The following is a 15000-nucleotide window of genomic DNA, read 5'->3' as shown; positions in this document are numbered from 1 at the left end:
AATCCTCAATAATTCCCCACTAACTTCCCTTCCATAGATACCACAAACTTCCCCAACATTTCTTCTATAACTCCTCAAAGGACCCTATCTCTTGTACTTACTGTCAACCCAAAGCACTTCTTCCTCTACTTATATATATATATATATATATATATATATATATATATATATATATATATATATATATATATATATATATATATATATATATATATATATATATATATATATATATATATATATATATATATAGTATATATATATATATTTTTTTTTATCATTCCTCTCTAACTTCTCTTCACATACCAAATTTTCCTAATCTTACTCAATAATCTCTCCACATGCCAATTTGCCCTAACCGACCTCAACAAACTTTTTATCTAAATATTCTCAATACTCATCATTTCCACCAACACCTCCACATAGCTCCCTTTACACACACACACACACACACACACACGCTCTCCACATCGACTCCATCAATATCATCACTTTCATCATCCACACGCCAACACATCTTCATTGCTCTACTAAAAACCACTCATACCTCCACTTCATCCACATACTAGGGTTTTTCCTTGCACCTCCACCCAAATACTCTACAGTCATTGGTTTATTAAATGCACCACTACACACACACACACACACACACACACACACACACACACACACACACACACACACACATTAATGCCATAACACACAATCATCCCACACTCCAGATCACTCCTCCTCCTCCTCCTCCTCCTCCTCTACGAATGACAAACTCTCCTCCCCATACAAATATTGACACCCCTATCTCCTGTCTGCCTTCTGTTCAAACATAACCACCACCATCACCACCTACACAAACACTGGGCAACCTCGTCGAATGATACAACCTTTACTTAAACACACACACACACAGAGAGAGAGAGAGAGAGAGAGAGAGAGAGAGAGAGAGAGAGAGAGAGAGAGAGAGAGAGAGAGAGAGAGAGAGAGAGAGAGAGAGAGAGAGAGAGAGAGAGAGAGAGAGAGAGAGAGAGAGAGAGAGAGAGAGAGAGACCTACGTATACTTGGAATAACAACTAGAACAAGAACAAAAACAACAACAACAACAACAACAACAACAATCCACAAACACCCACAAAAAACATAAAAAAAAAAAATCATTAAATTCTAAAGAGAAAAAAAAGAGAGGGAAACAAAAGCTAATATTGCACACGTGACCAAGAAAATAGTATCTTTTTATTTATTTTTCCCATTATTGCGGTGGTGGTGGTGGTGGTGGTGGTCAGATGATGGAAGAGAGAGAAATTGTGTTAACAGTGAAGTGAGAGGGATGAGAAAAAAATGAGGGAGTGAGGACGTGAGGGAGAGTGATGAAGGAAGGGAGAGAGAAAGAGAGAGGGAGAGTGAGATGAGGAGGAAGATTGTAAAAGCGAGATGATGATGATGATGATGATGATGATGATGATGATGAGAAAGGAATTAACTGTGGGAAAATTTTTACCTCCTCCTCCTCCTCGTCCTCTTCCATCACTACATCGTCACACACACTTATCACCTCCTCCATCCTTCACACACCCTTCCGTTCCATAACATACACTTATACTCCCTCCTCCTCCTCCTCCTCCTCCTCCTCCTCACACATACTTAACCCTTTCTGCATACCCTTCATCTCCTACTTTATTTTCTATTCCTCCTTTTCCACCTTTCTCTACCTTTTGTCAACGCACTCTAACCCTTTCATTATATTCTTTTTAGCACACCCTTTACTCTCTTCTCTTGTACGTTTAATTATTTCTCTCTAAAAAGACACACACATATATAATAAAACTCTAAAATCCCTTTCTTCTCCACGCTCATGTCTCCAAGCTCCTAATACTATACTAATATTACATAAGATACTACGGTACTTCACAATACGCTGTCTAATTTCCCTAAGCTATTCTCCACACATATTCCTGTTGCATTCTTCCAGAACGTTTATCTGTAATTTCCATCGAGATTCCTGCTTAGAAATCTCATCTCGAAATAATTCCCTCCTTGATGAGTTCCCATAACCTAACCTAACTTTACCTAATCTATTCTAATCTAACCAAACTTAATCTGACCTAACCTAACCTAATTTAATCTAACCTAACATAACCAAATCTAACTTCAAAAACTATCCTTACTAACGTAATCTAACGTAACCTAACCTAACCTAACGTAATCTTCCATGATGAATTTCCACAACCTAGACTAATAGGTATAACTTAACCAAAACTACTTTAACCTAATCTAACCTAACCTAACCTAACCTAACCTGACTTAACCAAGCCAAATCTAACCTAACCAAGCCTGACCAAACTTAACCTAGCCTGACTACACCTAACCTAATAGGTTAGGTATAGTTAGACCTAATCTAAACCTAACCTAACCAAGCTAAATCTAATCTAACCAAAGCAAACATAATCTAACATAACAAAACTATATATAATATAATTTAATCAGACCAAACTTAACCTAACCAAACGTAACCTAGCATAAGAAAACTAAGTCTAATCTTATCTAAAGAAGCTTAATCACACCAAACATAACTAAACCAAATATAACATAGCATAAAAGAAAATGTAATCTAATCTAACCTAATCAAACCTAACCAAACCTAAACAAGCAAAACATAACTTAATCTTACCTAATCAAACCTAACCTAACCTAACCATACCTAAACAAGCAAAACTTAACCTAACCTTACCTAATCAAACCAAACTATCCTAACCTTACCTAAACAAGCAAAACTTAACCTAACCTATCAAAGACGAAGTACTTGGGGAATAATCTCGTGGCCGGGGGAATGCTTGTTGGGGAATGTGACCTGTGGGAACTTACGGTACACTCATCCAACCATCCACCCATCCACCCTATACCCACACCCTCACTTCCTACATCACCTCCCTCATCCAGCATTCCTCCCCTTCCCTCTCTCTCCCCGCCTGCCTGTTGTTTATGCATGGCAGTCGTGACCTCATGACTTATTCAGACTCGTAATTAAGACTTCATACTGAGGGGAAAAAATCTAATTAACATGAAGATGGTAATGACTGTGGTGGTGGTGGTGGTGGTGGTCACAGGACGAGGAGGAGGAGGAGGAGGAGGAATCTAGAGCACTTTCCTGATTTTAAGATCACACACACACACACACACACACACACACACACACACACACACACACACACACACACACACACACACACACAGGGACCATGACCTTCTCACCATCAATTTATCTCACTTTCGTCTCATTGTCATTCGAGTCACTGTCATCAACGTCAATTAAGAACAAGTCGTAATACTGTCACTCACGAAACGGCATTGCCACCGCCATTATTACCACCACCACCACCAGTCATTACTACTACTACCACTACTGTTCCTAATTACAGCGAAATTAGTGCTCATGATATTGTGTTGTTGCTGCCAAAACAACAACAGCGACAGTAACACCACCACCACTACAACCACCACACCACCACCACCACAACCCCCACCACCACCAACAACAACAACAACAGCAACAACACCAGCACCAACACCAATAACAACAAAAGTAACAACAACAAAAGCTGTTTCTGTTACTACTACTATTACTACTACTACTACTACTACTACTACTACTACTACTATTACTACTACTACTACTGCAACCACCACCACATTTGTCATGAGTAACATAACATAAATAATAAAAATAATAACAAAAACAACTAGTCTTAGCATTACGTAAATCAAAATGTTATAAAGGAGGAGGAGGAGGAGGAGGAGGAGGAGGAGGAGGAGGAGGAGGAGGAGGAGGAAGCATGGTTGAGGGCAGCTCCAAAACTAGACATGACCCATACATACCATCCTTTACCTCTTCCCTTATTTATCTTCCTCTTCCTTTCCTTCCCTCACATCCTTTCCCTTCCCATACGCCCTTTTCCTTCCAACCGTTCCTATCAACCCTTTTCTTCCCCTCACATCCCATCCTTACTTAATCCTCCTCCTTGTCTCTGCTCCCAATTATTTCCATTTTCCTCTATTCCTTCCTCCCCTCTCATTCTCTTTTCCGTTCCCCTTTTTTTTCCCTATATTACGACTCTCCCTAAAAATTCGTCACTTTCATCCCCATCTCAAGAATACAACCTCCCCTCCCATCCCCACCCGACAACACCCATTCCCCTCATCACCACGTCCTGCAACACCCTCCCCACCGCTCCCCAATTCCTCCCCAACTCTCTAACAAGACAACAAAGTGGGGATTACGAAGATGCTAAATATGAGTAATGATTTGAGAGGAGAGGAGAGAGGGAAAAAGGAGGAGAGGAGGGGAGGAGAAGAGAAGGGAGGGGAAGACTGGGGAGAAGGAGGGTGTAATGACTCTCTTCCTCTGTTGAATTAGTGAGGGAGCAGGAGGAGGAGGAGGAGGAGGAGGAGGAGGAGGAGGAGGAGGAGGAGGAGGAGGAGGAGGAGGAGGAGGAGGAGGAGGAGGAGGACAACAATGACAATAGGAAGAAGAAGAAGAAGAAGAAGAAGAAGAAGAAGAAGAAGAAGAAGAAGAAGAAGAAGAAAAAGAAGAAAAGAAAAAAGAAAGAAAGGAAGGGAAATAAACAGTATGGAAAAAACAAACACAAGGAAAAGGAGAGAGAGAGAGAGAGAGAGAGAGAGAGAGAGAGAGAGAGAGAGAGAGAGAGAGAGAGAGAGAGAGAGAGAGAGAGAGAGAGAGAGAGAAACCACCAACCTCACCATCACTACCACAACTACCACCATCACCACCACTACCACTTCCACCACCACCATCACCACCACCACCACCTCCTCCTCCTCCTCCTGAAATCTGAAGAAGTCAACTTACTGAGAGCCAAGGGTATTTATCGGTGGCCTGAAGGCGTTCCAAGATAGTGGTTGCAGAGGCCGTGGGCGTCGCGGTATCAGTGTGGGCGTGGGTGTCTGATTCTGTCCTGGTGGGCGTGAGGCCGGGGAGGGGGAGGGTGGTGGGACGGGGAGGGGAGGTATGGGTTAGCCGTGGATGGGGCTTGGAAGGGATTGTGGGTGTAGATGGGGCCTCTGTGGGTGTGAGTGGGGGCTCTGTGGGCGTGGGTAGTGGCTGTGTGGGTGTTAGCGTGGGTGTGGGTAGCTGTGTGGGTGTGGATGGCTGTGTGGGTGTGGGTAGCTGTGTGAGTGTGGATTGCAGCGTGGGTGTGGGTGGCGTTTGTGTGGGTGTGGGTGGCTGTGTGGGTGTGGGTGGCTGTGTGAGTGTGGATGGCTGTGTGGGTGTTGGTGGTGTTTGTGTGGGTGTGGCTGGCTGTGTGGGTGTGGATGGCTGTGTGGGTGTGGGTGGCTGTGTGGGTGTGGGTGGCTGTGTGGGTGTAGGTGGTGGTTGTGTGAATGTGGATTGTATTTGTGTAGGTGTGAGTGGTGGATGTATAGACGTAGATGAGGGTGTGGGTGTGGATGGGAACTGTGTGGATGTAGTTGGCTGTTTGGGTGTGGATAGCAATTGTGTAGGCGTGGATGAGGGCTGTGTTGGTGTGGATGGAACCTGTGTGGGTGTGGATGGCAACCGTACAGGAGCAGTCTGTGTGGGCGAGGTGGGTGTGGAGGAGAGGCGTGTGGATGTGAGTGGAGAGTGAGTGGGAGACGTGGGCGTGGATGGAGTGTGAGAGGAGAACTTAGAGAAAAGCGTGAAGATACTGAGGGGCGTGAAAGAGCGTGTGGCAGCCAGGGAGGTGTGCAGGCGCGTGGGCGTGGGCGAGGGCGTGGAGGATGTGGGTGTCATGGGCAGTGGACATGTTGGAGAGGTGGAGGAGGCTACCGTGGGTGTAGTGGGGGCTGTAAATGAGCGGGTGTGGGCAGTGGGCGTGGTGGGGGTCGGGGGTGGGTGCGTGGTGGCCGTGGGTGAGGGCGAGGGGGAGGGGGTCTGCAGGGAGGAAGGAGGCAGGAGGAGGGGGGCCGGCAGGGACAGGGCATCCGACAGCCCCGAGAGGACCCGCCCCATGCGTCGCTCCCGAAGGTGTGCCCGAGGGAGGGTGGCGGTGGGCGGGGGTGCGGGCGGCGGCGGCGGGGTGTGTAGGACCCTCAGTTTGACAGGACCACCGGGAGCCATGTCCGTGGGTAGCGTGTAACGGCCTGTGTCCTGCATGTCAGCACGGGGCAGGGGCCGGGGGCACCTGAGGCCGCCCCGAGACCATGACGAGGGCGGGGCACCGAGGAACACCGGGCGACACGGAGAACACGGCGCGACACGGGGCGACAAACTCTTCACTGGGCGAGTAAACAAACAGGAGTGGCGGCGAGAGTTGCTGTCTGCGTTGGGTCGGGCTGGGGACTGGCGCCTGGCGCGGCCGGGACCTGGCTCCGCGCTCGCCGCCTGGCACCGTCGCCACCGCCGCCGCCGCCACAGCCCCGCACCAAAAGTACTCACACTCCTCAACTCGCTCACGCTCACTCTTTGGAGGGAGGAAGGCAGTGGAGAGGGCGGGGAAGGATAGGAAGGATAGGAAATATTGTGTCTTTACAAAATCCTTGATATTTGGATGAACAGTGACAGTAGAGAGGCTGGATAAGAAGGTCAGGGTTGGATTAGACAGACGGAGAGCAAGTGGGCGGAGAGGTCTGGGTCAAGCGAGTCAAGATAAGGAACGACCAAGGAAAAAAGAAAACAATGACTTGTATCGCATGTACACAACAAGCGAAAACAGGAGGTGCCACTTCAAGCATATCAACACGGCAGGCTTGGGAAGGACGAGCGGAAAGTGGCTGGTGTCAAAGGCTATGGGAGGGGGCAGTGATGGGATGCGTGGCGGGACGAGGCGCTAGGGACGAGTGGCTAGCATGACCATGACACTCAAGGGTGCAATCTTCAACAACCCACCCAAGCAAAACCGAACTTTCCCTTCTCTCACAGCTCACACTCGGCCTACTCCTCTCCTCTTTTTGCCGCCTCCCCTCTCCCTCTCCCTGTTCCTGCTTCCCTCCCCCTTCTTCTTCTCTGCCCCCCCCCTCTCCCTACCTGTCATTCCCCACCCCCAATCACGATAGACAGGTGCGACAAGGAACGCGAGGCCGCCAGGTGAGAGTGGGTTAGACAGGTGTGTGTGTGTGTGTGTGTCTCGCGCCGTCATAACAAGCGGTGTGTGTGTGTGTGTGTGTGTGTGTGTGTGTGTGTGTGTGTGTGTGTGTATTACTCTCTTGATACACTCCAGTTTCTTTTTTTCCATCTTTCTCTTTTTTTTTCTCTTTTTTTCAGTAGCTTCCTCTTTATTGATTTTTCTCACCCTATTTTTCTCGCAGCGTCTCGCTATCTCTTCTACTCTTACCACCACCACCGCCACCACCACTGCCACACCTATTTCCCCTCCCTCCCTTTCTCTCTCCCCCTCTCCTCTGATCACTCCCCTACGCTGTATTTAGTCTGATAGAAAGAACCTGAATTTTAATTCCGAACCGCGTGGGAAGGCAAGAGTCTGCGTCATGCAGTGTGTGTGAATGGTGTCAACGAAAACGGAATCAGGGAGGGAACTATAAACTTCAACCGATTTATCGACGAATAACGGTACATATTTTCTTATTTGTATTCTTAGCAACATGAGGGTATTTAAGGGCGCCTTCAGATCGATACAACGTCACGAATGGTACTCAGGCGGCCGTGGGAGAATGGGTTTGAAGAGGCGAACCTAAACATCACGAAGTCTCTCTTGAGTGTGAGAGAAAACGGACACGTCGCCAGTCAAAGAAAACACGCTTAATAAAACATGGACTGCACTATTACGTCGAGAGTGGCTAGAGGTGTGAAAGGACTTTGAACACGCACACACACACACACACACACACACACACACTAGTAATTTTTCCATTCACATATACATTGGAAAATTTTCTTAGTTTATATAACACTGAGCCTGAAAAAATTATCCTTACAATCCTTCATAACGAAAAAAGAAAACTAGAGAGTACCTGAAAACATAATAACACCAACACAACTAACTTTTCTCTGTTCATAGACGAAATATACAGAAAACTGGTGATAGAACACAAACCAAATCTTATATTTTCTACAGTTTACATTAATGGAGTAAACATCTTAATATTTCTACAGATAATCATTTAAGTTAGAGTCGTCGAATAGTACATAACAGAGCAACACTGATAAATAAGATCAAAATTTTTTATCTATTATACTTGTTATTGGAGCACCGATCTCTGTGGTCCTTTGTTTATGTTTGTGCTCTCAGCTGTACCAACAAATGCTAACGTAACTAACTCACGAAGAAACGAATGAACTAAATAGCCAACTAAATAAATAACTAAATAACTAATTAAATGAATGAGTACACGAATGAATTAGTCAATAAACAAAAAAAAAGGGAAAGAATGAATGAATGGACAAATGAATGAACGAACGAAGGGCTATTCTGAACAAAAGAAAACAAACGATGGCAAAACAATAAACACGAGGAAATACATAACCACGAAACAACAGAACAGAAAAAAAAAAAAAACACCGAAAAACACCACTGAAATAGCGAAGATGCAAAGAAAACACACGCACGTAAAAATAAATAAATAAATAAATAAATAAATAAATAAATCGATCATGAAAGAAGAGTAAGAGAAAAAAAGTTTGGTGACATTATTGAAAGAAACACTCGGTCTCAGTACTGAAGGAAAGGTTTCGCGTCAGTACTCACCGCGTTGGCTTCCTGCAGGAGGCGTAAGTAAGGGGAGGTCCTGCCAGCCTCCACCACCGCCTCCGCCGCCGCCACTAGCTTTTCACATTCCTGCACGCATCTCCTGATGGTGATAAGGATGATTATTATTATTATTATTATTATTATTATTATTATTATTATTATTAGTAGTAGTAGTAGTAGTAGTAGTAGTAGTAGTAGTAGTAGTAGTAGTAGTAGTAGTAGTAGTAGTATAAATAGCGTTGATTTGCAAGAGGCGATAACCGCTTTCAAACACTCCTCTCACCATTCACTTTCAGACACACACACACACATACACTAAAGAAGAAAAAAGGCAATACAACACAGCAAAAAAAAAACAAAACACACACAACACAACACAACAAACACAACACAACAAACACAACACACACACACACACACACACACACACACACACACACACACACACACACACACACACACACCGGGCCCCTCAAAAAGAAAAAAAATCCTTCATTCTTTCATTCAAATTTACAACAAATCCACACAAAAAAAAAAATATATAAAAAAATCAAGAAAATAAACCAATCACTAATATTCGCAAACGCTCCCAGGTAAAGTAAACAGGACAGGTAACAAGACTCCTAATTGACTCACCTGGCGGCGGACGTTCTCACTTTTCTTTGGCACAGTTCCTCCATCTCCTGCAGGATTCTTTTGGCACTGGTCACACTGCTCCTGAGTCCCGCAAGGTCCGAGGGAGTGAGGGAGTGTGAGGGGGGTGAGGAGGAGGGAGAGGAGGATGTAGACGGAGAAGAGGAAGAGTTGTGGGTCGGGAGAGAGGAGGAAAGACTCGTGACCCAGGGGCGTAACTCCTCCACCAGGTTCTCCTTCAGCTGGGGAAGTGAGAGGAGGGATTGTTAAATGTTTGTGGAGGGAGGGGGAGAGAGAGAGGGAGGGAGGGATTGGGAGGAAAAGAGAGGGGAGAGGGATATGATAAGAACTAATGCGAAGTAGTTATCCACTTTTCAATCACACACACACACACACACACACACACACACATTTTTTCTGAGTACAACTAACAAACTAAAACGGTAAAACACATAATCATTAAAATACATAATAAATATCATCAGAGAGAGAGAGAGAGAGAGAGAGAGAGAGAGAGAGAGAGAGAGAGAGAGAGAGAGAGAGAGAGAGAGAGAGAGAGAGATACAAATAAACAGCACCACCACACAAGCACCACACCCCCTCCCTCCACCACCGCCAGGCCAACACAGGCAGGCAGGCAACACCCACCTGGAGGAGCGCGGGACACCGTTGGGGGCGGGACAGGTCGGGCTGAAGGGTGCCCCCGTACCTGGCCGTCAGCTGGTCTATGGATACTCTCTCCTGAAGCTGCGTCACCGTCACCACCTCGCCCTGCAGAACACCATATGTTACGTGTCAAACATCACATTATATTGTATCTTTTGTTTATATGAGACTACGCCACGAGTATATTATTCTACTTATATATTTATCAATCTATCTATTTACCTATCTATTTATCTGTTTATTTATCCATCCATCTGTCTGTCTGTATGTCTGTCTGTCTTTGTCTGTCTTTCTATTTGTCTGTCTGTCTATCTACATCTTATTTATTTATTTATTTATTTATTTTCGCACGGAGATTAGTCACGTGCTTAAAGATATAAAAAAATAAATAAATAAATAAAATAAAATAAATAAATGAATAAACAAATCGAAACACTCAACTTTACTACTCTCAGGAAGAAGAGCTTTAATTCAATTAATATTCTCACGCACAACTGCATAATGAAAAGTAAACAAGGATAACAACACGATGGATCAATAAACACTAAATCTACTACTGCTTTTTCCACAGATAAAAAAAAATAAATAGATAAATAAATAAAAATAAATAAATAAAAAAAATAAAGTAAGGCAAGATAAAAAACAACTATACAAATAACCAAATAAACAATGGAAAGAAAGAAAGAAAATACAAAAATACAATTACCCTCCCTGTTCATTAAACCTGTATTAATATTGAGGACTTCAAGTGTTTACGGTAATGACAATAATGGCCTGTTATGTAGGTATGCAAGTCTTAACAGCGCTGCACGAGTAATTACCCCAGCCATTCAGCCACAGTTAATAGCTCTCTAATGGATCCGGTACTTTATAACAATGAGTCATCACCCACTTCATCACCCACATCATCAGCATCTCCAACATTACTAAGGGACAAAGACCTTTCCTAACCTAACATAATCTTCCCTAACCTAACCTAACCTACCTAACCTAATCTTATCTAACCTAACCTAACCTAATCTAGAACCTAACTTAACCTAACCTACCTAACCTACCCTAATCTTCTCACTTAACTCACCTAAACTAATCTTAACCTAATCTAACTCTAACTTAACCTAACCAAATCTTACCTAATCCAACCTATCCCAACTTAAACTAATCTAACCTAACCTAAACCATCAGCTGTTCCGCGCTCTATTCCACGCCACCCTAGCAAAATATCTTACCTCATTTCTTCATCTACCTCTGTCCATCCTGTCTTCTTTTTTTTCTTTTTTCTTTTTTTTTTCGTTAAGTTGTAAAATGAAGGAAGTAAAGAAAAACTGGATGAGAAAGAAAAGAAATAGATAAAACGGAAAGTAATAACAATGTCAAAGAAAAGCAAAGATAAAAAAAACTAATCGTAACAGAGAAAATGGAAAGATAGGGAATGAAGAAGGGAATGAGTGAAGGAAAGAAAAAAAAAGGGTGATAATACATAACAATACCATAGAAACAAAAGAAAAAAAAAGAAGCGTGACAGAGAGATGATTGGAAAGGTAGGCGAAGGAAAGGAGTAAAGGAAAGAAGGGAGGTTATATATATACGCATCAACACCAAAGAAACACGAGAGAGAAAGAAAAAAAATAATAATCGTGATGGAGAAAAGATGGAAAGGTAGGGTGGAAAGGAGTGAGTAAAGGAAGGAATGAAGGAAATAAGGAAGGATGAAAAAGTGAAGGAAAATCGTAAATACATAGCAATAACAAAGAAACTGACAAACAAAAAAAAGAAAAAAAAAAGAAAAGAAAACGTGACAGAGGATGGAAAGGTAAGGCGGAAAGGATGTGAGAGAAGGAAGGAAGGAAGGAAGGAAGCGAGTAAGAAGGGTAAGCGCAGGACACACCCGCCTCTCCTACACTCCATGCAAATGAAGCACACACGCCAAAGCTCCCCAAACACAGCAACAACCAAAAATACACCCATGTCATGACGCAACACAGGAACACTCACCGCTTTACACCCTTCGCATCCTCACCTACACCCTCACCCACACCCGCACCCCGCCCTAACACTTCACGGAAATGGGTGGCGCGGGCGGGACTGACCTTGAGGCGGGCGCGGTGTAGTGTTTTCCGGGCGTGGTGGGCGGCGGTGGGCGTGAGAGCAACCACCCACACTCGTAACTCGGCCCATACGCGTAACTCGGCCCACACTCGCTCCTGAAATACCAGATGGAGGGAATTAGTTAAAAGATGTCATTGGGTTTTTCAGTTACAAGACTGACTGAAAAATAATAGAATATTTAAAAGTAATTTGAGCTTCAATGAGTGTAATGAGAGGAATGTACGTGGTTTAGTTTGGTTTTCTCTCTCTCTCTCTCTCTCCTCTCTCTCCTCTCTCTCTCTCTCTCTTCTCTCTCTCTCTCTCTCTCTCTCTCTCTCTCTCTCTCTCTCTCTCATATTACAATCACTCTTCATGTAGACAACTTATTCTCATATTTACTGATAACACAAACACAGTGAAAATCAGTAAATAAACAAACGAAAAGACTAAATTTAAGATTGAAATGCATTGTTTAGTTTAACGCCGTCACAACAGCGAGGCCATACGTAGAGCAGCGAGGCCATACGTAGAGCACTGAACGGTTAAAGATCAAACTACAAAACAATGATAACAGATAAGATAGAAAAACAAACTCCTTGCTCTTAAAACCATAAATTTGTCTTTATCTTTTATCAGGCTGTGAACTGATAATGCTGATTCAATGGAAAGTGTTACAAAGATAAATGTTCTACTAATGTTTGTTGCTCCACACTACTTGTCTTTTTTTTTACGTTCTGTGGTTGAAACAAGGTGCAAAGTGTACGATAGTAGTAGTAGTAGTAGTAGTAGTAGTAGTAGTAGTAGTAGTAGTTTCTTCTTTTTCTTTTGCTTGGTGTGTGTGTGTGTGTGTGTGTGTGTGTGTGTGTGTGACCACCTGCCTAATACGTCTACACTTTTCATTCACTGTCATGTTCATATTTCACTTCTATAAACACTCGTTCACAAAACTCCCGAGATCAGCTTTCACCCCGCCAGCCTGTCAGCCTTTCAGCGCCGCCCTTCGCTTGTCAATAACTCTGGTATTTTACGACTCGTGAATTCCTGATATTAATGAACTTTCAATATGTGTAAAGTTCATGTAATTATTATTATTATTATTATTATTATTATTATTATTATTATTATTATTATTATTATTATTATTGTTGTTGTTATCCTTATTGTCAGTACCATCACAGCAATATCAACAATTACTACTACTACTACAACTACAACTACAATTATCCCTACTATTACTAGTATCATACATCATTAGTCAAATTGTTATGATTAATTATTTTAACCTACACCATCAACACAGTTAATAAACATCTTTCGTAAAGTTTGCCAACAACACTTTTTTTCTCTCCCCTCCCCTTTCAAGCCAGCAGTACATCAAAAAACACACTTCTCTTATAATTCATAGGGACAAAAGAAAACGAGACAAATTGCAAGAAGCCAGTAGGTCTACACGCAGCAGTCCCTGACCATACATCTCTTTATTACAATCTTTCAAACCTTTCTAATGACTCAGCACTAACAACCTGATTACTAAGTTTATTCCAGTCATCTAGCACTCTATTTGAGAAACATTTTTTTTTCTGTCTCTTTTAAAAGTCTATCATTACCAAACTTAAACCCATTACTTCTAATTCAATCTTGATTTTTAACCTTAAGAATTCTGTAAATACTATACATGTAATATCACTACTACTATTAGTTCCAATTTTAATCTACGTCTCTTTCACGAATTAAATAATAAAAAAAAACTTTAATCTCCTCTCTTAAGAAACATTTCGTATCCCTTGTATCTTTTTAGTCATTCTTCTCTGTACTAACACTAACAAACTTAGTTCCTTAACGTTCCCTTATCTTTTAAAAGCTTTCATCTCCACTCGTAAGGAACAGTTCATATCCCTTGTATCTTGCTTAACCCCTCTTCTCTGCACTGACTATAGGAAACTTAGTTCCTCAGTGTCCATTTATCTTCCAGTCACAAGGTAGGCAAATAATATCCAGAGTCTCTCCCCACCGCTTGCCTGCCTCCTAACTGACTGCAACCACAGGGACGTGACGGCATGGCAGACCAGGGGAAAAAAATTATATAAAGTCAAACATTCATTTTCCAGCCACACAGGTCAAGTGGGTGAACGGGGAGAGGGAGGTAGGGAGGGAAGAGGGAGAGGGAGAAGGAGAGAGAGAGAGAGAGAGAGAGAGAGAGAGAGAGAGAGAGAGAGAGAGAGAGAGAGAGAGAGAGAGAGAGAGAGAGAGAGAGAGAGAGAGAGAGAGAGAGAGAGAGAGAGAGAGTCATTACACAAGTCAGTCATACCAAAAATATTGACAGTTTTCTATTTGCGTTCAAAGAAAACAAGTGAAAGTGGAAATCTCAACGGTAACTGAAGGAAAAGTTTTGACTGACGTGCACACTGACACACACACACACACACACACACACACACACACACACACACACACACACACACGAAACACAAACTACATAACAAATACACCCCAAAAGACACATTTCTCAACACTCCCCGATACACTGCACCATGAAAACGCAGCTGAGTGTACCAGGGTGTAGCAAGGTGTAGCAAGACATCCAGGTGTAAAAAGGTGTAGCAAGTAATATGACAAGATGTAGTAAGGTATGACAAAGTGTATCCAGGTGTAGAAAGGTGTATCAAGGTATGAAAAGGTATACCAAGGTGAACCAAGGCATATCCAGGTGTGACAAGATGTAGTAAGGTATGACAAGGTGTAGTAAGGTATGGCACAATGTATTAAGGTGTACCAAGGTGTATCGAGATGTATCAATGTATGGCAAGGTGTGTCAAGGTGTACCCACTACCGTGACACCTCCACCTGTCATCCCTACACGTACCTTCATCAGCTGTATGAGGTGCGAGGTGCGGAGGCCATCAGCGGGGAGCAGCAGCAG

The 15000-nt window shown here is 43.1% G+C and overlaps 1 protein-coding gene across 1 annotated transcript in view; it reads right to left on the bottom strand.

The window, feature by feature from the left end:
* Window positions 1-15000, bottom strand: part of LOC135111471 (nucleolar and coiled-body phosphoprotein 1-like) — a 146276-nt gene that overhangs the window by 29397 nt on the left and 101879 nt on the right. Inside the window, exons 6-10 of the mRNA XM_064024787.1 lie at window positions 14944-15000; window positions 12083-12196; window positions 9978-10100; window positions 9333-9571; window positions 8694-8796 (exon numbers count right to left, since the gene is read on the bottom strand). The exon at window positions 14944-15000 is cut by the window's right edge and continues 110 nt beyond it. Coding sequence (XP_063880857.1) covers window positions 8694-8796; window positions 9333-9571; window positions 9978-10100; window positions 12083-12196; window positions 14944-15000 — 636 coding nt within the window. The remainder of the gene's footprint in view (window positions 1-8693; window positions 8797-9332; window positions 9572-9977; window positions 10101-12082; window positions 12197-14943) is intronic.

Source organism: Scylla paramamosain, chromosome 22, assembly GCF_035594125.1.
Source record: "Scylla paramamosain isolate STU-SP2022 chromosome 22, ASM3559412v1, whole genome shotgun sequence".
Lineage (NCBI taxonomy): Eukaryota > Metazoa > Arthropoda > Malacostraca > Decapoda > Portunidae > Scylla > Scylla paramamosain.
This window is presented reverse-complemented; position numbering and strand designations above follow the sequence as displayed.